The 21,738-nt window shown below is 41.0% G+C and overlaps 2 protein-coding genes across 5 annotated transcripts in view; one reads left to right on the top strand and one right to left on the bottom strand.

Moving 5' to 3' along the window:
* The window catches only part of REC114 (REC114 meiotic recombination protein), a 108,998-nt gene extending 102,668 nt beyond the window's left edge, over positions 1 to 6,330 (top strand). The window contains exons 5-6 of the mRNA XM_018054665.1: positions 3,302 to 3,379; positions 5,997 to 6,330. Of these exons, the coding sequence (XP_017910154.1) occupies positions 3,302 to 3,379; positions 5,997 to 6,155 (237 nt within the window). The 3' untranslated portion in view covers positions 6,156 to 6,330. The remainder of the gene's footprint in view (positions 1 to 3,301; positions 3,380 to 5,996) is intronic.
* NPTN (neuroplastin) overlaps positions 6,240 to 21,738 on the bottom strand; it is a 66,330-nt gene continuing 50,831 nt past the window's right edge. Inside the window, exons 4-8 of one of the 4 annotated variants that reach the window (XM_018054664.1) lie at positions 19,105 to 19,238; positions 15,677 to 15,950; positions 8,659 to 8,668; positions 7,767 to 7,841; positions 6,240 to 7,258 (exon numbers count right to left, since the gene is read on the bottom strand). In XM_018054664.1, the coding sequence (XP_017910153.1) occupies positions 7,781 to 7,841; positions 8,659 to 8,668; positions 15,677 to 15,950; positions 19,105 to 19,238 (479 nt within the window). In that variant the 3' untranslated portion in view covers positions 6,240 to 7,258; positions 7,767 to 7,780. Of the gene's footprint in view, positions 7,259 to 7,766; positions 7,842 to 8,658; positions 8,681 to 15,676; positions 15,951 to 19,104; positions 19,239 to 21,738 lie in introns of all 4 variants that reach the window. The other 3 variants (XM_018054660.1, XM_018054661.1, XM_018054663.1) reach the window with 3 other exon arrangements.

The raw sequence follows: 21,738 nt of genomic DNA, 5'->3' as shown, positions 1-21,738 counted from the left end.
AAAACTTGTTTTAATTCCTGACATATAAATATCAGATAGATGTAACTCAAAAGCTGTCTGAGGGCCTCAGTAGTTTGTAGGAATGTAAAGGAGTCTTGTGATAAAACTTTTTGAAAATCAGTTACAGAATTTCTCCTGCAGGTACATCTTCAAGCATTTCGTTGGCATAGTCCCACATGCTGCTAGCATAAGCTACCTCTGCTCTTAGGATGAAATTCCAGTTTCAGGCTGGGTTTTTTATTTTCTATTTTGAGCAATGACTTTCCAAACCTGGCTTTCCATTACTTCATCCTGAAAGTTCCCCTTAAACTAACTGGGCCAAGACAATTCATTTTTACTGTTTTATCACCAACTTTCTTTTCACAGCGTATCTGGGGCAAACAGATTTTATATTATTTATCATAAAATGTTTTTCTTTAAACAAGTACTGTGTGGTTTCCCTGTGACTATATTTAGTTTGCCAGATCATATTTTAATGTTTAAGAATTCTTCCCGTTCATTTGTTTCTGCATGACTTTTTGTGAACATGTCTTAACACTAAAGCTGGTTTTCTTACAAACCTTGGATCTAATTTAAAACATTTTGCCTCATCAGCTTCTATTAAGAATCCCCTCTCTAAAAATGGAATGATATGGCTTATTATGATACTTTGTTGCTTAACGATCCTTTACCCCTTAAATAGATCACCTTTCTTTGTAGGTGTCACTGACCAGCTATTAGACTGAGATTATAGTACCCAGTGCATGCATGGGGTGCAAAAGGAACCAAACAGGGTCCCAGAATTTGGGAACTAGGTCCGGAATGCCCCATAAAGGTAATGATATACATGACATACATATAGTAAAGACATACACACATCAGGGTAGAACCTAAATACAACTATCTAAATATGAAAAGAAAAACTGAGACAGTACCTTAAAGTAGGCTGTGGGTCGTTACCTACAGTGGCAGATGAAGGCCCTGGCTCTCTATTTAAGCTCATCCCAAATACCGAGGTAGAAATATCCCCAAAGTGGCTAGAAAATGTTCATGTCTTTTCTTGATTCTGTATTCAAGGCCTCCTTGGATCTGTAGTTTGGTGTTCTGGGTAGATGAGATGTAGAGTGTTGTACAAAAGACCATAGGCTTTGGAATCCAAATGGATTTAGGTTTGAATTCTTGCCCTGTTAGTAGCTATGTGTTCTCATGCCAGTCACTTACCATGTAGTGAGACCGAAATTCCGTCTATAAAGCACCTAGGACAATTCCTGGCAAATACTTAAGATGATTCATTATTACTGCCAGTCCTGTTATCAGATCTGTCTTGCTTTGCAGGTGAACAAATAAGCATACCAGTCTTTTATTATCAAGGGTCAGCACTCACCAGTCAGTAGGGCCATAGTGAGATGAAGTGTCTGAGGCTGCAGAGCAGGAGACGAAAACGCCTAAGGCTTGCCCTTAGCTGCCGCTCTTCAAGTTTGGTATCATGCTCCCTTTTTCAGAATCCAGCTCCAGAGGTGCAAGCTCTGGCCAAGCTTTAAGAGGCCTCCTCATTCAGGTGTCTTTTTCCCAGTACCTGTATTACTTTTGTCTAAAATAATTTTTTTTTTTCAAATGAGAGGTAATTCCATATCTTTTTATTTCAGGTTCTTGAGTCACTTCCTGGCTTGCCTCTGCCTTGTAATTTTGCTAATTGTGGCCTAACCAGGTGTTTCTCAACCCGAGGGCTTCTGAGGCAGCCTAGCCTACGACAGTTCCTAGCTCTTCCTCTGTTAGCACTAGAAGTCCAGGAGGTGGCGGCCAAGGGCTCATTCCTGTGTGCATAGAACCTGCCATCTGTGTGCACTTAGGTGGAGGACTGTCCAGTCCTTAGAGCCATCCCACTGACTTCCACTGCTTCCATCACATTTGGCTGTAGATCAGTGGCATATGAATTTTGGTTAGTCTTTCCTAGTTGTTTGAAAAACATGGTGTGAGCTGAACTGATGTCTCCTAGGAAAAGTTCAGAGCTGGAAGAAACACTAGGCAGTGGAATTGGACTTTTCTGGATGAAGGAAAATGGGGTTTGCCCAAGGATTCCAGACTTAGTAAAGCCCCTTACCTTTTAGCTCCTTTAGTATTCCTGACCAGTTTTCTTTCCTTTGTTCTTCCTCTCTGTCCCACCACCCCATTTTTGATGCCTCCAGATACACATTTCTGCTAACACCCACTGAAATTAGCAGGACATTTACTTTGGCAGTCAGAACATGCTGCTGATACACATCTTCCAGGGAGGGTCTTGGATTCTCCCTGTGTGATACCACCAGCTCACAACTGTCTGCAGATTAGTGCTTTAAGTGCCACTGCTATCCAGAACACAACTAAGCCTGCAGACACGTGGCTATGAAGGAAGGGTGGTGGGGCTCTTGGAGAAGCTTTTTTAAGGTAGAAGCAGCCTCTTATGCTTCCAGGCTTTCTCCTACACCTTGTTCATTCTGTTTTCCTAGAAAACATCCTGAGTTCCACTCAAGAACAGCCCCTCCCATAAGAAGTAGCTTGGGCTCTGGAGCATTCCTACCCCTCATGCTTGTTAGCACACACACCCTTCCTGTACTGCCCTCCACTGCAGGCCTGAAGTCTTACTCTCCCCTCCAGGCCAGCACTTCCTCAGTTGCATGCAAGTTGTTTTACTTGTTAGATTCTTACTGGGTTGTGGGTTCTTGCGGGCCAGACCTCTACCTTGTTTTCTGTGGCTCCCTTCCTTTTTTCATCCCAATGTCAACACAGTAGACACAAACATTGTTGAATGAATATATCTAGGAATTTTACTAACAGAAGAACTTATTCATAACCTCAGAATGTCTAAAATGAGATTTTAAGTTACAAGATATGGTTATCTTGCAACTATAGTGTTTCCCCTGCCCCCACTTTGCTTTTCTACAAGGAACATGTATATTACCCGAGTAATAATTTATAGAAGGTGACAAATCTTGATTATCAGAAGCTGGGCAATATCCACTGCCCTCCAGTACCAGCACATGGTCCTGGGCTGGGCCTCTTAAGACAGAAGTATACCACGGTGTCAGGCAGGAAAAGGCGTTACCAACCTGTGAGACAAAAGGAACACCAGGCACAGGGCAGGTGCCTCAAATTTTATCTCTGTATCTCTGCTGTGGTAAATCAGATAACAGCCAAGCTTAAACCAGGACAGACTACACCAACGACTTTAGAACCTTTACTGATTCTCTTTTAACATTAATGCATGTGTTCCACTTCTTCAATGGCCTATGGTATTTATGATTATGTTCAGCCCGTCTCCTAACTGCACGTTGTTTCACTGCAGAACTCAGAGCAGCAGCAGTGGGTACCAGCTGGCACAAGCAGTCCAGGAGGAAGGACCTCAGTGGCCTGGTTAGCTCAGGTAGGGCCTATTTCCATATTAAGTTTTCATGTCAGGAAAAACAGTGATCCTGAAGAATTTTGTATCCCTCTGTTCAATCCACTGTTCTAGAACAGTAACTTAAAATGTTACTATAGTAGATGATAAAGACAGAGACAGGCCATTTCCACCTATACTTGTTGTGAGATTAGACATGATGGCACATACTGAAGAACTATCTTCCTGAGGAAATAAAAGACAGAAAGTAGTCTATAATGTTAGACTTTAAACACGTGAGATAAAAAATTTATTCACCACCTTCCTAAAAGAGGAAAAAATTTAAGAATTTCAGTTTAACTTTGGAAATGAAATTTGGAAACTTTTCTAAGACAACTAGCAATATGAATTTTAAGTCGGATCAACCATGGTTTCTGTGGGGGCAGATCTTCAGTGTGAGGATCTCAGGTTAAGGATATATGGAGCCCCAGGAAGACTCCACTCTGTTGCCAAAGAACTGCTTTTGGACATGGCCTCTCCACTTGAATTTCGCTGTTACCAAACACTCTTGCAGAACTATTCATTTAGGCTCAGGATTCCTGAGGCTGGTCTCCTCACTGCATTCCCTGCTGTGTGTGACAGCAGGTTCTCAGCCAACAGTTTATGCTTTCCCTAAAATTCTGCATGGAATTCATCAATATCCAATTTCCATAAATCTCCTTTCTACTTTATCTATTACACTGTGCTAACAGTGGTGTAAGAAAGAAGATAATGGGTTGTTTTCTACACCTGGCACACAAACTCAGGCAAAATAAATGGGCAATCACAGATTTTAAAACTTGAAATTTAAGACTAAATTAAGAATTCATGTCTATTTCTTTTAGTAAGTCAGCAACTATGATAGAAAAAATTTACAAACATCGTTGTCCAGAAGCAGGGCAGACTTCATAGTTCCCAGTTTGTAACCTTGTTTCTCCACCAGGGTTATAGGTTAACTGAATCAGAGTGACTAAGCCACAGAAAAGCCTGAGCAGAGCAGGGTGTGATATCCTTACTCAGGCAGTATCAGTTGTTACAAAAGATGAACCTTGGCCCAGTTTATTTACATTATATAGAAGAATCATGTATAAAGAAAAAGCGTCAGGCTAGAAGCTCAGATATGTTACTTGTTTGCTATAACCTTCTAAACAAGTCATTCTTTGAATATAAATTGGTAAAATTCTTTGAAAGCAATTTAGCAATGTAGATAAAATTTAGTATCTTATTACCTATAATACCATTTCATCTACACAAATATACATACAAAGATGTTTGTCAGTAATTTTAATAGTAACAAAATTGGAAACAATTATCCACTAATGGGATACTGAGTGGTTAAAAAGGGCCATAACCATAAGTGGGATAAAATATAGTCAATAAAAAGTGATGTCTGTCTGAATCTGTTGACAGTGGAAGATATTCATAGTACATTGTTTTTTAAAGGCTACAAAACAGCACACATGATTTGACTTTTGTAGTAAAGACATACACACAAAATAAGTTTGGAAGGAGATACACTCCCATGTTAATAGTGGCTCTCGCTGGAGAACAGGCTTCATTTGACTTTCATTTTCTTCTTTCTACCTTTAGATAGTTTGAAAAGCTGGTTTGAATTTAGAAAAGTCAGTTTCTATTATAGATAGTTCCTTGAGAAATGTCAACTGTATACATATACATCAAACCATGCAATCCATGGAAAGGGTAGAAAACCTACCTACCTAGTAGAATTAACATGAGGAGTGAATAAGGCGGCTAAGTCAAGGCTCAGAAGTAGGTGGACCACACATGGAGCTGAAGCCATCTTCGTTGCCTGAATCGGTGCATCTTTTGCCTAATCTTCCAAATTGCCAAGCACAGTCAGACTTTTCTTTGAAGTCTCCTAATGTTTAAATATTGGCAGCTTAGTCAACTGACTTTAAAATACTACAGGTTACCAAAGAAGACAGATGACAAATAAGCATGTGAAAAGCATGCAGTATTACATGACATCATTTATATGGCATCCGGAAAAGGCAAAACTATATACAGTGTGGAGGACAGATCATGGTTGCTAAGAGTTGAGGGTTTGACAGTAAGAGTGGGCAGCAACGAGGGAGTTTCCGGGGGTGATGGAAATGGTCTGCCTTGATTGTAGCAACGGACACAGGCCTCTACTTGTCAAGCCTTATGGACAGAACCAGAGAAAGACAGCGAGCTGTGTCCTTGGGATAGTCAGTTTGTAACCTTTATTACATTCAGAATCCAATTTCCCTATGATGAACAGCTCACACCCATTCTTCCACCTATTAGGTGGGAAGGATGAACTAAGTGGAGTTCATTCATTGATAGACTTCTCAATCTACAAACTTAATCAGCACTGTACTGTTCATTAAAGCGGTCAGTATCTTTGCAAATCACTTTATTAGTATACTTGAAATACTTAAGGATACAAGTTTATCTCACTTTGTATGTATATTTAGAAACATTATATAAAGGAACTTGGAACTTGCAAAGCTAATTAACACTAATTTTTGGTGTCTTACTTCCCAAATCTTACCTTAAGGCAGTTTTTCTGTGTTCTAGTATTCAGGCTGTTGCTTTCCCCTGTAATCTCTAATAAACTACTCTTTTGGAATCCCCACAGTCTCTCATGGCATCAGAGGAGCTGCCACTTGTCTATGAACAATCTGCATGGAATGCGGAAGGGTTAGGCCCCTTTCTACGCTTGTGCCTCATGGATCAGAACTTCCCGGCATTTGTGGAAGAAGTGGAAAAGGAACTAAAAAAGCTGACAGAGGGCTGAGTGGTTAACAGTCTTGTGTACATACAGAAATTGGGAGCAATGGGAAAAAAGGCTTCCTCCTAAGATTATAGAGAATAAAGAGTATTATTCCAACACCTTTTATCAGTTTTATTTTTAAAAACAGGTGAATCCACTTTTTTTTTTTACATCATTGCACTTCAGCAATTACACAAAACACAAGTACATGCATCTACCAATTACGCACCGCGTGAGAACCCTGCTGGGCGTGAAAATCTACACTCAGTCAATGAAAAAATACAGTGTCAACCTCAAAGAATAACTAGTTGCATAGAATACCATGCTTTAACATTTCAAGATCATTGAAAACAAAAGGTAAATTATAAAAGTTGGCCTTAATTGAATGTACAATTAGGTTTTAACACATCAGTGCAAAAGGATTTAGGAATTTACATGATTTAACAAAAGAAAAAAGAATCACTTTAAAAGCAATCATACATATATACTGTAATTCATTATATCCATTCAGTGAACTGTTCCAGCTTCTTATCAGTCATGTTAAGCCCTTAAAATTATAGATTTCAGTTTATATTACTCATCTTTATGTACCAGAACTGAACAGTTTCCTCATCTGACAACATACAATAAGGAATGAGTATCAGCAGCTTAAAAATGAAACAAGCATTTATTTTGGATTTCTCCCACCCCAAAAAATATAAATATATATATATATATTTATATACTGTATATATCTGTATGTTTTGCGGTACTTTACAAAAATGTATCACTAGATGGCAGCAGTGCATTTTAGAGCTTTGCCAATTTAACAGCTGCATTAAGTAAAAAATGGCGCATGCATGATCTGACCCTCAGCGGTCACCTTTTCACTTCTATTTAAATATTTTAACAAAAAAATAAAATAAAAGCAACATTCACAGCACATCAAGCCCAAAATAGTTTACACCTTCTACACTGAAGCATTGTTTAAAATGTACCTGGCTAGATCACCCTTACAGGAGAGGCTAAATAAGGCATGCTTTAGACAGTCATCGTGGTGCTGCTCACTTGAAAGGGGAAAGAACCGAAGAGGTCCAAGCAGAAAATTTAGCAGGTCATGTTGCCACCAGTTTCAGGAACCTAAAGATCTGTAAAGAAAGTAGAAATTAGAAGGGAACATGCACTATTACTTAATAGTACACCAAAAGCTCTGGTTCAAACAGCATGCTCAGGGATGTGGTGTTAAATTCTGATCTCCATGTGCCTAAGCAGTAGGCACTCAGCCCAGCTGTGCCTGGCCACCATTTCTGCCTTGCCCCCAGAAGCAAAGTGGGACCAACTGGCCTCAGGAATAATCCACCTAAGCAGGTGACAATTTAACTTTTACCTCTTTGTAAAGTAAAGTGGTAAGGTGATGCTTTGAAAAATCATACACACTCTGAAAAGCATCTGTGTTTTTTACAACTCAGCTGAAAATGTTCCTTTCCAGTTGTTTCACTGGACAGACAACTTGTTCCATCAGTATTGGAAGCTCTGAAATCAACTGAAACATCTTGCAACATAACATCAGCTATTGAAGACTTTGTGATAAAGTCAAAAGAGGCACATTCATTTGAATATAACTTAAAACTTCTAAAGTTAGAAGTCCATACTTACATTATAAGTAGTATTTAATTTGTGTTTCTCTGGCGCAAGTTTTTATCTTTGTGATTGTTGGTAGAGTTGGTTTTCCTTTGGAGGAAAAATTGCATTACAAGAGTTAAACTCAAGGTCAGTAGCAACTTTTCAAAGTATAACACATGGAAATACATGGACTCTTTCACTTACTGCCATCCCTGGTATAGTAAGAAATTTTACTGCACGATATTAATACACAATTAATACACCCTGTGTAAAGTGCCTACAACCTTAATCAATCCTTTTGACTCCCAAGGCAGATAATACCCAGGTAACGTGGGCTTTGATTTATAAACTATAATTACAACAAAAGTGAGTGATTAGTTTTTTCTCTACTTACCACCACTGTCTCGTCTCTTCTTAATTATATACAGGCAGTGCTGTGCTCTCTGGCACTTAACTAATTTGGGCACACTTCTGCCTCCGACTTCTTAGTCCCCAGCTCTAAGAAAGACTGCAAATCTTGGACTGATTCAAAATTTGTAGTTCCGTCTCTCTTGAATACCCACAATTTAATGGAGCCAGGCAGTTTATCCATGCTATAGTCTAGCTTGAACAAAACCTGAAGCCTCAGATGTAATGGTCATTTCCCCCACAGTATCAATTTAAACATACGGGGTGTACAAAATTTTAAACATTTTTTTTGCATGGTATTCCACTTTATATTGCTACTAAGAACAAAACTGTACAGCCTGTCCTGGGAGTCAAAGGGCTATCAGTCAGCTCCATGTCCAGCTAAGAAGTCTACACTGCAACATTGCTTTCCATTCACTGTCTTCCCCTACAATCTTAGCTATGCCCTTTAATTAAACTGTAAATATAAAATAACCCAACCAGAAACTACTGAACCAAAGTCCAACAAACTACTTACATTGGCCCAGCTGGTTCATCATCTACACAGGTATCCAGGTTTTAATAATCCATTGAGAGATAGGAGAAGAAGGGAGAAAACTGTGAGACTCTGCATCAGGGTTAATAGAACAGCAAACGGCAAGTGGCAAACATGGCTATTCATAGCATTTATTCAAGGCCATTCCATCTGGAGGTGCAAAACACTCATGGAGTTATTATTTCTAGATTCAGGTTTTTAATGGCAGGTATGTTGTTTCAATGGTTTTAGTTAACACTTTGAATGCTTGTCATGAAAAACTGCAACTGTAGCGGACAGATAGGCTGCAATATTATTATACTCATCTTGTCCCCAAGTTCCAGTGGTTCACTCTTAAATAGATGAGAAGACAAACCAACATTTCAGTTGTAAAATCCTGCTGTTTGTTTTCTTGTGGTGAATGCATGCATAGTTTTGACTCAATCCTGCAAAGTAAGATGGATATGGATGTGTATGTGCCATACGTTTAGCCACACATCCTCTCTTCCCCACAGGACACTGTTCTTGCTGTTCTGTAATCTTTACGAGAGTCTGGAGTCTGGAGAATAAGATAGAGGAAGCCACAACAGTTCAATCTAATAGTGGGTCAGTCAGGCTGGGCTGTGCCAGCCGCAAGCGTATGCAGACCAGAAGATGCTCTGTAACCAACCAGAGAAAGCTGAGTAGTGCTGACATCCCTCTAGAGAAGACTTCAGACAGAAAAACAGGCTCATTCTTGTGCCCTGGCCAAAACCAGAACCTGAACCCAGATGAGCCATGAGTTATCTTTTTTTTTCCAATCAAAACACTTACATTATCTGAGTTTAGGTGCCTTCTTAAATTGGTATTTTCTGATTCTGATTTACCAAGTTTTTCTTCCCTGTTTCAACTAAGGGCAACTTGGTTCCCTTTAATCAGGGTTATATGTGTGTGTGTATATATGTGTGTGTGTGTGTATATATATGTACACAGACACACAAGATTTTTTTAAAGGCCCATAAAGGTGGGGGAACAAGTTAAGTGCTCTTAGTTTCTTTTTATTTTACAAAAGTCAGGTAGACTAAATGATTCAGAACTGAAGGCTTCTAGAAAAACTCTCAGCAGGATTCCACAAGGGGGCTTGGTGCACATGAAGCAGTTATGGAGATTACAGTCTCAGTGTAGGCATCTGCAGGAGCACACGTCAGGAGTAATGTCTGTCAGAGGGAGACATTGCTCCACCTGTTCCTTCGAGGCAACGGAGAGGCAAAGCCACCGCCAGCACACACAGTGACTGGAGCAAAAAAGATTTCAAAAAAAAACCAAAAAAACAAAAAATAACAAAAACAGAAACAAAACTAACCACAAACCAATGACTTATCAGCCAAAACAATAGGCTAGTGACACACCAGTGTCCACAGGATTCTACTACTAAAAACAGCACACTATTGAACAGTACAGAGAACGCACTAAGACTCAGACACCCAAGACAGCTGTGCGCTGTTATACAGCGGAATTGTACAGAGATGCATCGGGCACTGAGACACACGAGCCTGGCCTGGATCCTCCCTCAGCGCAATCGCCCAACGCTCTCACCGCCCCGGCCACGCCAGCTCAGCTACATGCTAGGAACTAAGCACTGCAGGACTGACGGGAGCAGACGTAGAGTATTTTCAGTGCTCTGGCTGTATACCCGAAAACACAAAATTCTAAAGCAAGATAGCTGATTCAAGAATATCACCAATCTACTCCCAATTTTAAGAGAAAAAAAAGCAGGGGAGAGGGAATTGCGATCCCGCCAAGCTCATCTTTTCAAAGCATGACACTGTCAGCACCAACCCAAGCACTTCACACCATGAGCTTTTCTTTCTTCAGTAATGTGGATGTATGTACACCCTGGTGCCTGACTAATAACGTCATTTCCCAGCCCAACAAGCCGATTAACGTGCAAAAGGGCTGCATGAAAGGGTTTTACCAAGAGTGGCTCTGGTGTAGCTGCCACCATGCCTGCAAGTGGGAGCAGCTGCTGTTCACAACAGTGTCTACATCTCACAGCCCCTTCGTCTCTCTCCCAAAATTCACTTTCACATTTACAAGGAACGAAGAGCCTCAAGTCTCCCATTTCCCTAAACTGAACCACTATCTGCAGTACCACTCTCTCTTTACAGGTCAAACAAAATAACAACTTGACCTCTAACAGGGAAATCGGCAGAGAGGGAAAGAACAGAACTACAGAAAAAAGGTACGAAAATTAAAGTAAATGAGGATTAAACAGCAAACTGAAATCCAAATTAGTTGTGAAAGTGAATGAAGTAAACTTGAAGAAAAGTGTTAACATTATGAACTGTGCATCGTATAGACTGAAGCGGAGATTAAACAAACTCCAAAAGCATGCATATCACTCACTTACCACCATGTTTTAAGGGTTTGATGCAATTGAGGGGGGAAAAAAAAGAAGTCATAGTAACCGACAAGTATCAACATACCCCCAAACCCTCAGGCCAAAAGACAGCCACTTAAACAATGACTATTCTCTCCAGCTGGGTATTACTCACAGCCACTGACTAAATGAGGAAGAGGGCTGGGGGATAAAGGAAACAAGATGCTTCTGGAATCCATCTTATGAGTGAAGTTCCTGGTGGGGCTGTTTCACGCACTGATTCAGCTAAATGTTGTCTACCCGATCGAATGCACTAGAACCCTCACTCCCCTTCGCCTACATTGCCCCAGAATCTGGAAGGGTGCTCTGCGATGCCTAGTAAATAGCAGCTTACTTGATATACCACCATCTCAAAACAGATGGCTCTAATGTCAAAATGAGTTGATTGGTCAAAGCTCCTTTTTCACTGCCTCATCTCACTGAGGATGAGGTTTTTATGGTTTCTAAAACCACTTAAATTTTGCAAGATCTCAGAAGAGTAGCACAAAACCCAAGAAAGATTAACAATTACTTCCAATTTGCTTCCTTGTTCAGTCCTATTATATTTTCTTCATAAGGTTAACTTGTTACTGGCTCAGATGACCCCTGCTTAAGAGACAACACGTGTTTCATGTATCATTTTTACAATTCCTATTTCTTTCCCAACATTCCTGGCCTTTGTAAAGCTTCATATGCTACCAATGTTTTGATCATCTAATTGATTTTGGCACATCAGACTAGCACTTAATTCTGAAGCGTCAAAGAGAGTTTGGATACATCACAGCCACTAAAAATGGTTCCCACAAAACTGCAAATATCTTTCGTACCAGTAACTTAAAGGAAAAGTGCCTATACTTGCTTATAAAGGTTATCTCCCTAATGGTGAATGTAGAAGACTCTTTATGATGCCAACACTTTTCTTAAATCAGCTTCTGTTTTCATTCAAGGTCAGTAAAATGTGCAGTAGAACTGAAGGCCCCAACAGCTGAGCAGGCTCACTCCCCATCTCCTCAGGGTACTGGGGAGAGAGCTGAAAGCATACTCTATTCACCCTCTGGGTTCAGTCAGCAGGGAACCCACACAGAAGGTGTGCTCCAAACATGTGTCCAGCAGTAAGATGGAGAGAAGACTAGAGGGATGCTAGTTGTATTTAGTCTTTTTAGAGAAATATCATTTAACATTTTCAAAGAATGTAGTCAGGAGGTGAGTAAACAAAAAACAAAGCCCTCACTTGGCTCCATGATTCATCTGTTATTAAAAATATTGACAGTAAAAAGTGACAAGCAGATAATCTACATACAAGACAACCTATTGGGGCACTAATCCTCAAAGACACCATAATAGGGACCTAAGGGATTTAGATATAAGTTTCACTTACAAAATGTCCTAAAAATACTCTTCTTTTTCTAGCAGACAAAAAGTCATGGGCCTTTAAAGCTGCTAAACCTTAACCCTAAGTATTTTCTATGTAAGAAATTTAAAGCAGTATTTGCTTTTCTAGTGAAACTTAGGCTGAACTATGTAAGTTGAAATTTGTGTTTCTATACTTTTGTATTATTCCCTTAGTGCTTTTCTAATATAGTGCTAAGTTACAAAAAACTCATGAACTGACCAAATATAAATACTATGACTTTTATGTAAACTTTTTTCATATAAAAAAGGTTGAGTTAGAAATACATTATTGCCGTATCTTGAGAACAGTATACCCATTGGCAGAGAAAAAGCATGTCAGGCCTCTTAAAAAAAAAAAAAAAAACAATTTTCACAATGGTATAAATAAGTCAACACAGAGCTATGAACAGTCATTTGATAGGTAAAAAATTTATCACCTCTAAAATTCCAAATCTGTATCAGGTATAATGTACCTCTTCATTCATTCCCAAAAGGAGTGTATGCATATATCTGTATGTAAATCTGAGGCAGGGCAGATGGGAGGAAAGCACATGAGGTGAGTTTGCTCTTGTGAATTGCACAGGAGTTGAGGGGAAACTGGCTAAAGAAGAAAAAGACACAGCATAAGGAAAAGTCACGGAGGAACTTTTTTTAAAAAATTACTTCCAGAAGAAAAGAAAAAAGGGGAGGGCAGGAATAGGGAGGAGTCTGAGAAAAAGAGGGAGGAAGACAAAGGAGAAAACTATGGGATGGAAATGCTCAAGCAAGGGCAAGGGACATGACAGAGAATGGAGCCTGGACCGTGCTGGCTATCGGGGGGGAATGGAAAGAAGGCAAACACTGCAATAATCCCAGTATCCCAGATTTTTCACCCCAATTCAACAACAACAAAGTAAAAGCTGCTTGCGTTACAGCATTTTTCTAAGACACTAGAGCAAGAAGGTTTTACTTTGCACTTACCCTGCAGTCATCTCTTTTACTAGGATTCATTCATTCTTCATAATAATTTATCTTAAAAGAAGTATTTTCCCCTTAGGAAGCTGTTCATGAGTTTTGCTGGCCACAGATGTCTCTTATTAGAAATGGATCCCCATTTGTGTTCACCAGCCACAGAGCTCTTAAAAAAAAGATAGCTGCTACCTTGGGCAGGTGCTTGCAGTTGTCAGAATCAATGCTAACCATTCCTCAGGTTAGCACTGAGGTCTTCCATACATGCTGGGACAGCAACCTGGTAAGTGAAATGGCTTCCTGCAAAAACGACTAGAATCTCTGACAGGGACAGGCTAAGCCAATGTGTCACTCTGCCAACAGAGGGGCAGCCAGCCTTATCTTAAAAGTTAAAAAATCAAGTTTTGAAGCTCATTTTTACCTTTTTCTACTGACTTTTTGCAGCTCAACCTTTCCAAAACAGAAGCCAAGAAAGGTAATATTTAACAAAGCAAAACCATTCAGAGGGAATGAAAAACCTCTTTTCAGGAGTGAGACAAAACCACTCCTAGTAAGCCAACACTTGAAAACACACTGACAGGCAACTCTTCCCCTTTACTCTCAGATCTAAACATATATCTGCTTTGGAAGTCCTATTTTGTAATAAAGAGAAATTTTGAGATACAAGCATTACTCATACACAATAAGCCCAAGAAAGCAGTTTTACTTCACAGAATAGCAGTTCTGTGGACCCAAGAGAAGGAAAGTAAAAAATCCCAGGAAACTCTTAGTTGCACAGAACAAGCCCAGGAATTTACAAAGGCCTGTCTGCTTCCAGCTGAGTCCATCCCATTCCTCCATCTAGTTCATTGCTAAATGTACACTTGGACGGAAATCCAAATACACTGTTAGTTTCAACAAAAAACCTTGTCACCAACCTCACTACAATCCTCCCTCTACTGAGTACAAGCAAAGAGACTGAGGAGCTGCTGAGCAAAGAGGAAAAGAAGGGGAAGGTGGCTGCTGCACTCAGACATGTCCTTCCAGAGAACCTGAAGCCACTGTCCTGCCTTCAGGGCTGCACTCTAAGGGAGCACCAGACCTCCCGTAGCATTCCCCACTGACACACGTGGCAGGCAGTGCATCCTGCTGGCCAGCCACAAGAACACAGACAACTCTCTGGGGCAGGGCACAGCACTCCAGTACACAAGCATGGGCCCAGAACAGCCAGACTGGAGTTGACAACCTCCTCATCACCCAAAGCTGGCCTCCACTCAGCCTAGGGGCACACTCTTCCAGTCCAATCAGTGACAGGCAAGTGTGATCATGGTTGGCTGGTCAATTGTTTTTGCTGATGATGTTATAGGGCTAGAGGATGGAGCTGCGGAGCTAGTTAGGAATCTGAAGTACTGTGGGTACAAGTCTTAATCAGTAGTCTCCCCCGCCAATTACAATCACAGAGTTAGAAATGAAACATCCATAACAAAAAACATAAAAACTTCCAGAACCTTTTCTGACTCTAAGTATGTCTATCAATGTAAGATTCTTGCTCTTTCCAATGGCTAACAATCAGCTGTAGCTCTGCTGCTATTATTCAATCCCTTCTCTGACCCTGGGCCAGCCTGAGAGTGCCACCTTGGGCAGGGATGCCAGGCGGTACTGCTTACCTATTTGTTCTAACTGGGGGTGGTGATGCATCAGATGCTCTCCACCATTCTTTGTGAGACAGACAAAAAAGCCAAATGGCAGGAGCCTGCTTCACCAGGAACCTTGAAAACCTTCTGAAGGGGCCAACCAAGGGAACCAAAGGGTGAACTGTTCCCATGGCTTTTCCCAAGAACAGTTTGACTGGACTGGTGCAGTTACCTATAGGGACTATACCAGGCAACCATGTGACAACCAATCAGATACCTTAAATCTGCCTGAAAAGGCCAGGTGGCCTGCGATCTTGGGGTGGCTTCTAGGCTTGACTTGGATTCTCCTCAAGCTCAATCTGCCTGATGATCTGTATTGGAGGAGGACAGAGCTGAACAAAGAGACTGACAACTGCCCATTCCCCACAAGGGGCCTGAAGGGCAGAAGGGACTGGGGTTTGAGAACACCCACATGGAAGGACAGAGCTAATAATTATAGTTCAAAGTGGCTAATCTTAGGGGTAGGGGGATGAGGAACCAGTATAAGAATTTTTCCTTCTCTCCTTTTGGGACTGAATCCCAACATCCTTATAGTTCTCTCTGGGTGCTTGGAAACCACCCCCAAGGAACCAGCCCCAGCATTACAGCTATTTTGTAGGGATGCTCTTACCGTCAGGAACTTCATCTGGCCTCTTCCTCTTTTCATATACAACAATGATCACCACAAGGATGATGATTTCTGCCAGAATTCCCAAGAAAGGCCAGAGTGGGGCCAGGTGGCTCCGTACCCTGAGGATGGTGACAACGGAGGCAGAGCCAATGGAGTTGGTAGCATTACATTCATACTCGCCAGGGTCTTCTGTGATCTGGAGGTTAGTGATGCTCAGCTCAGTGTAATTTTCCCTGTTGATGATGATGAAGCGGCCAGAGGTATTGACAATATCCTACTCAGGAGCAGAAAAAATGAGAACACACAAAGATCAGGTAGGTGAATTAGTGCCCAACACAGGGTGAGACAATTTTCCATCCTTAGCAAAACACTGAACGGGATCAGGGAGCAGTGTCTAGGGTCATTTTTGTCCAAGGAACTTTGGATACTTGATCACTGACTTCCCTTCAATCTCAACAACAACCAATCAATAAGCTTCTAGCAGAATCAGGACTTCGCCAATTTTAATGAAGGGACATCCTTCCCTGCAGACCCAGAAATGGCGACTTAATCTAGATGTTGCTCCAAACACCAGATAAGAACTCTATAACCAGAAAGAGGATGGAGAAAGGGTGTGAGCTCCGTGGTCAGGTATGTATCTGGTAACATCAGGCCTATTTAATGACTTCAGATTCAGCACATCTACTTCACACCTGCTGAATTCTGGAAAGTTTCCCTAAACTTCCTCTAGAAACAATGCTAATAACTTGCTACCAGTCAGAATGGAGAAAATTCATAACTTCCACTTCCTTTCAGAATTACAAGGTTAAAAGAAAGAGATTATTTACTAATATATGCTACGTGTTTTATATCCAACCTAAGAGGAAGGTGAGAAAGGGAAAGCATGACATAAAAATGACCTCCAGAGGGAAGCAGACTTCCAAAGGGATGGTTCCAGGAACGTGTAAGAAGCGCCAACAGAGGGTATGTATAGAGCCACACTGCACTGAGTGAGTGGACACTGCTGGAAAGAGTCAAGGAAAGTTGGAGAAGAGCTAACATTTAAACTAGACTGTGGGAGAGGAGAGCTGACCAAGCAAGACAGGAATGCTCCAGGCATGTGTGGGAAGGCAGGGGTGAGTATGACCAGGGGTTTGGGTGGAGCTAGGACAGGTTTGCAGCTCTGATCTCATGGGATACTAGCAGGGGAAAAATCTGACTCTTGTGTCAGTTCACATGCAGCAACTAAAGGGTAATCAGAAACAGTAGAGGAGAAAGGTAAATATAATCCCCAGAATGATATCTAGCTATAGCATAAATCATGTCTACATTTAAGTATGGGTTTGGCTAAAATGAGAAATTCATAGCCTTCAAAATTAAGAGTTATTCTGTGAAACTTCAACCCTAGGATTTGAAAAGCTGCCAACTCCTCTAACTCCTGCTCTACTCCTTCACTAATTCCACATTTCTCACTTATGATCTTTGGTCCACAAGCCTTCAAAGGGTTTTTAAATTTTTATTTTATTTTCAACTGGAGGATAGTTACTTTACAATATTGTGATGGTTTCTGCCATACATCAGCATGAATCAGTCATTGGTATACACGTCTCCTCCCTCTTAAACCGTCCTCCCAACTCCCTCTGGATCCTACCCCCTCTAGGTTGTCACAGAGCACCAGCCTTTGGATTTCCTGCATCATACAGCAAATTCACACTGGCTATCTATTTTACATAATGTATATATTTCAATACTACTCTCTCAAGTCATCCTACCCTCTCCCTCCCTCTCTGTGACCATAAGTCTGTTCTTTACGTCTATGTTTCCACTGCTGTCCTGCAGATAGGATCATCAGTATCATCTTTCTAGATTCCATATATATGTGTTAATATATGATATTTGTCTTTCTCTTTCTGACTGACTTCACTCTGTATAATAGGCTCTAGGTTCATCCACCTCATTAGAACTGATTCAAATGTGTTTCTTTTTATAGCTGAGTAATATTCCATTGTGTATATGTACCACAATTTCTTTATCCATTCATCTGTTGATGGACATCTAGGTTGCTTCCATGTCTTAGCTATTGTAAATAGTGCTGCAATGAACACTGGAGTACATGTGTCTTTTTCAATTATGGTTTCCTGAGGGTACATGCCCAGTAGTGGGATTACTGGGTCATATGATAGTTTTATTCCTAGTTTTTTAAGCAATCTCCATACTGTTTTCCATTGTGCCTGTATCAATTTGCATCCCCACGAACAGTGCAAGAGGGTTCTCTTTCCTCCACACCCTCCCCAGCATTTACTGCTTGTAGACTTTTTTGATGATGGCCTTTCTGACCAGTGTGAGATGATACCTCAATGTAGTTTTGATTTGCATTTCTTTGGTAATAAGCAAGGTTGAGCACCTTTTCATGTGTTCTTTAGCCATCTTTATGTCGTCTTTGGAGAAATGTCTGTTTAGTTTTTCTGCCCACTTTTTGATTGGGTTGTTTTTCTGATACTGAGCTGTGTAAGTTGCCATGTATAGTTTGGAGATTAATTTATTAATCTTTATTAGTTGTTTCATTTCCTATTTTCTCCCATTCTGAGAGCTGTCTTTTCACCTTGCTTATAGTTTCAAAGGGTATTTTTAAAGTACTATCATGTGCAAGGAACTTTTGCGGCTCCGCCACCAATCTACCCTGGTTAATATTTATAATCTTTCTGAAGAACCTGGATTACATGATCTCTAGAGTCCCTTCTGATTCTGAAGACTGACAATCAAAGAGGATGCCTGAAAAGTAGAGTCCAGGCATACAAAGCCTGGAGAAGAATGTATGACATCCCATCTGAGAGAACAGGAGACTGGTCAAGCATTAATCAAAAGTCTAAAGTTTTGACTCTCCCAATATCATCAGGAGTCATCCCATAGATTGGAAAAGATGCTTCCTTTGACCTTTTCTGGAGCAGATACTGTCAGATTTCCAATGTCTAAGGCTGCCAGTGGGCCTCCTTAGATTGTCTCAATTCCTAATCAGTAATTTAATATGTTTCAGGAATATATAATACTATTAACTGCTCTTATTGCCTTGCCTTTCCCAAAAATCAAGAAAAATACATTAAGACCACTTCAAGAACAATATTTTATCTCGGATAAATGGACTAGAATAATAGTAAAATTTTAAGACTGGGGTTAGCTCTTTTGGTGTCTTATCTTGAAGAAAAAGAGCCAAGCCTTTTACCGGAAAGCTTTAATAAATTCATTGGTAGGGAAGGGATTCCATGCTAAGCAGAGACTATTAGTGCCCTTCAAATTTGTGATATAACCATGACCCCAGAAAGGGGGGCCCAAAGCATGGCAGCTGGTATGGCAGGTTGCAGAAACTTGTCCAGATGTCTGGAGCACCCCAGGAGAAACTCCAGCAACCACAGACACCCACATATAGAGGACCAGGGCTGCCTCCTACTCACCACGAGCATACCATTCTCCTTCTTGTGCCATGTCCACTCTGGGTGGGGGTAGCCAACTGACTTGCAGTACATCATGGCATCCTGCCCTTCATTCTTGTTCTCACTCCGTTTATGGCCAGTGATGTCAGGAGCAGCTGTGAGAAAGTGTTGAATACAGTTACCATGGGAGCCTATGCTGAACAAGATACAAAGCCCCAACTACTGGCTCAGAGCCCTGCTTCTTAGTCAATCTTTAGACCCACCCTCATATTCAGCTTTGATAACACGCATTTCAGGCCAGAACAGAGCAATGGAACCAATCCCATGCCCTAACCTCCCACCCACCAAAGCAGGTACCAGGATTACTATATGTGAAGCTCTACTAATAATATGGGTGGTTCTACAACCTACTGGAAGACAATACAGGTGCAAATTAAGGCTGCATAAATAAAGCCATCCTTTAAAGAAATGCAAACAGAAGTTATTATCTTCTCTACCAGTCATGGTTTTTTCTCACAACACCTGCATGAGCAGTAATTATGTATTATATCAAATGCTATACATTATGTTAAGGAAATGAGAGAGCCCTGAGATCAAACACCTAAAATCAAGTCCTACTGTAAGGTATATAAAAACAATAAATGATGAATGCTTAGAGAAGCTACCCAAGAATATCAATAGCCAAGGCTCTCCCAGAAAAGAGGAAATCCAGCAAACTAGTCTTCACAAGAGAAGAAAGAAATGAACAGGAAATTCAACCAGTGTCTCATGAGGTTGTTTTAACGACTTAAGAATCTGATTTATACACCTGATTTGCAATTCTCTCAATGAACCAAATCTTGGGGAAATTTCAAGACATGCTGGAAGCTGTTGGTCTCTGCTTTTCATGATCATTTAGGAAGAAATAAACAGCATATGTGGTTTAAATATTAGAGAAAGTTCAAGGACCCAAGAAGCCTGAGATGAGAGCTAACTCTTTGAATTTGGCCTTCTTTGACCTTAACTCTAAATTCCCACCTTACCACATCAGTTCTGCTAATCTGAAAGCAATAAAACTCAAAGTAGGCCAGACATCACTTTGTTGGCCAAAATGGGAAAGAGAATCAACAGGCCTGGTCCAAATTCCAGTTTTGCGAGTTATTTAATTATTCTATGCTTGAATTTTATACCCATTATCAGATGGAGTTATTTCTAGCCCCTGCCTACATTCAGTGTCTTGCATAGACAGATAGATGTCATTTTGAGACTGTAAAAGCCTGTCTAATTATACCATGGGCTGAATCTCATGTTTTCCTTCTGACTGGCTTGGTTTTTCTCGCCTTAAAAATAATCCAATGTCCTGCTCCTCTCAGACTGTGCTTCCTAGACCACCTCCTGAGGCACCTGGATAGGAAAAGAACAAGCAAGGCCCCAAGCCACCTCTACAACCTGACAAATGAAAGCCTAGTCATTACCACTCAGTATGAGGTGTTTTCCAGATAGGATATTATAAAAGAAATGTCTTTTTGTTTTCCCAGGCACAATTCCTCACTACAGAAGGGAATGAGTCAGGCTGGCTCAAGTTCTCAACATGCCAATTTTCTCCAACAGTCAATCAGTCACCTCTCAGGCCTAATGTTTAACCTGGTCACTCTTCCTCAGAGCTTTCTGCAGTCAGTAAATATTAAGAACCTCTTAAAAGAAGGCAATGGCAACCCACTCCAGTACTCTTGCCTGGAAAATCCCATGGACGGAGGACCCTGGTAGGCTGCAGTCCAAGGGGTCGCTAAGAATTGGACAGGACTGAGCGACTTCACTTTCACTTTTCACTTTCATGCATTGGAGAAGGAAATGGCAACCCACTCCAGTGTTCTTGCCTGGAGAATCCCAGGGACAGGGGAGCCTGGTGGGCTGCCATCTATAGGGTCGCAGAGTCGGACACGACTGAAGCAACTTAGCAGCAGCAGCAACAAGCACACCAAGGAGCAAGCTCCACAGCATACTAACACACCATCATGGGGGAGCAGGGAGACACAATAAACAGAAGAGCTATCACACCGTATGCCGGAAGCCAGCGTGAGGAATTCCACCCGTGACAAGGTCATGCGGCAGAGCTCTGATGGCAAGGCTAATCAGACCTCAGGTTTTCCCCCTGGAATTTCCTGAGCATCCACCCCCCATCCCACCCCCCCCCCAAAAATAAGAGTCTGCCTACTTTTCCACGCTTCTAATATTCTCTGGAAAAAGTCAAATCAGCGCTTTAGCCTTCTGCATTTGAAAGGGATGTTTCAATTAAACCCCTCTGATAGCTCTCTAGCTTGCCTAACAGGTTCCCCCGACCTCTTACAGCTTGTGAATTGCTTATAGCCCCCCAACCACGAGGCACAAAGCTTAAAGCATCTTAAAGATACAGAGTCTTTCCTTAAGAGTTAAAAATCATATTGGTAGAGGGTTTTCACTGTTGACTCAATGACTGCTGCCAGGCCTCCATATTCTTTATCTTTTAGGCACCTGGGAGGATGTTAATCAATGTCAATGAGATATGGAAGAAGATATATAGTAGTTTTGATGTTAGCAACACTAGACTTTTGGGTTAATTACTTCTCTTTGTTACATATCACTGCACTCCTCTTGTGTCCTTGCTATGTAAGAATGTAACTTTATTTAGTGCTTTCT

The sequence above is a fragment of the Capra hircus genome, chromosome 10 (genome assembly GCF_001704415.2).
Source record: "Capra hircus breed San Clemente chromosome 10, ASM170441v1, whole genome shotgun sequence".
In the NCBI taxonomy this organism is placed as follows: domain Eukaryota; kingdom Metazoa; phylum Chordata; class Mammalia; order Artiodactyla; family Bovidae; genus Capra; species Capra hircus.
The sequence above is the reverse complement of the archived record's forward strand: the minus strand, read 5'-3'. Positions and strand labels throughout refer to the sequence as shown.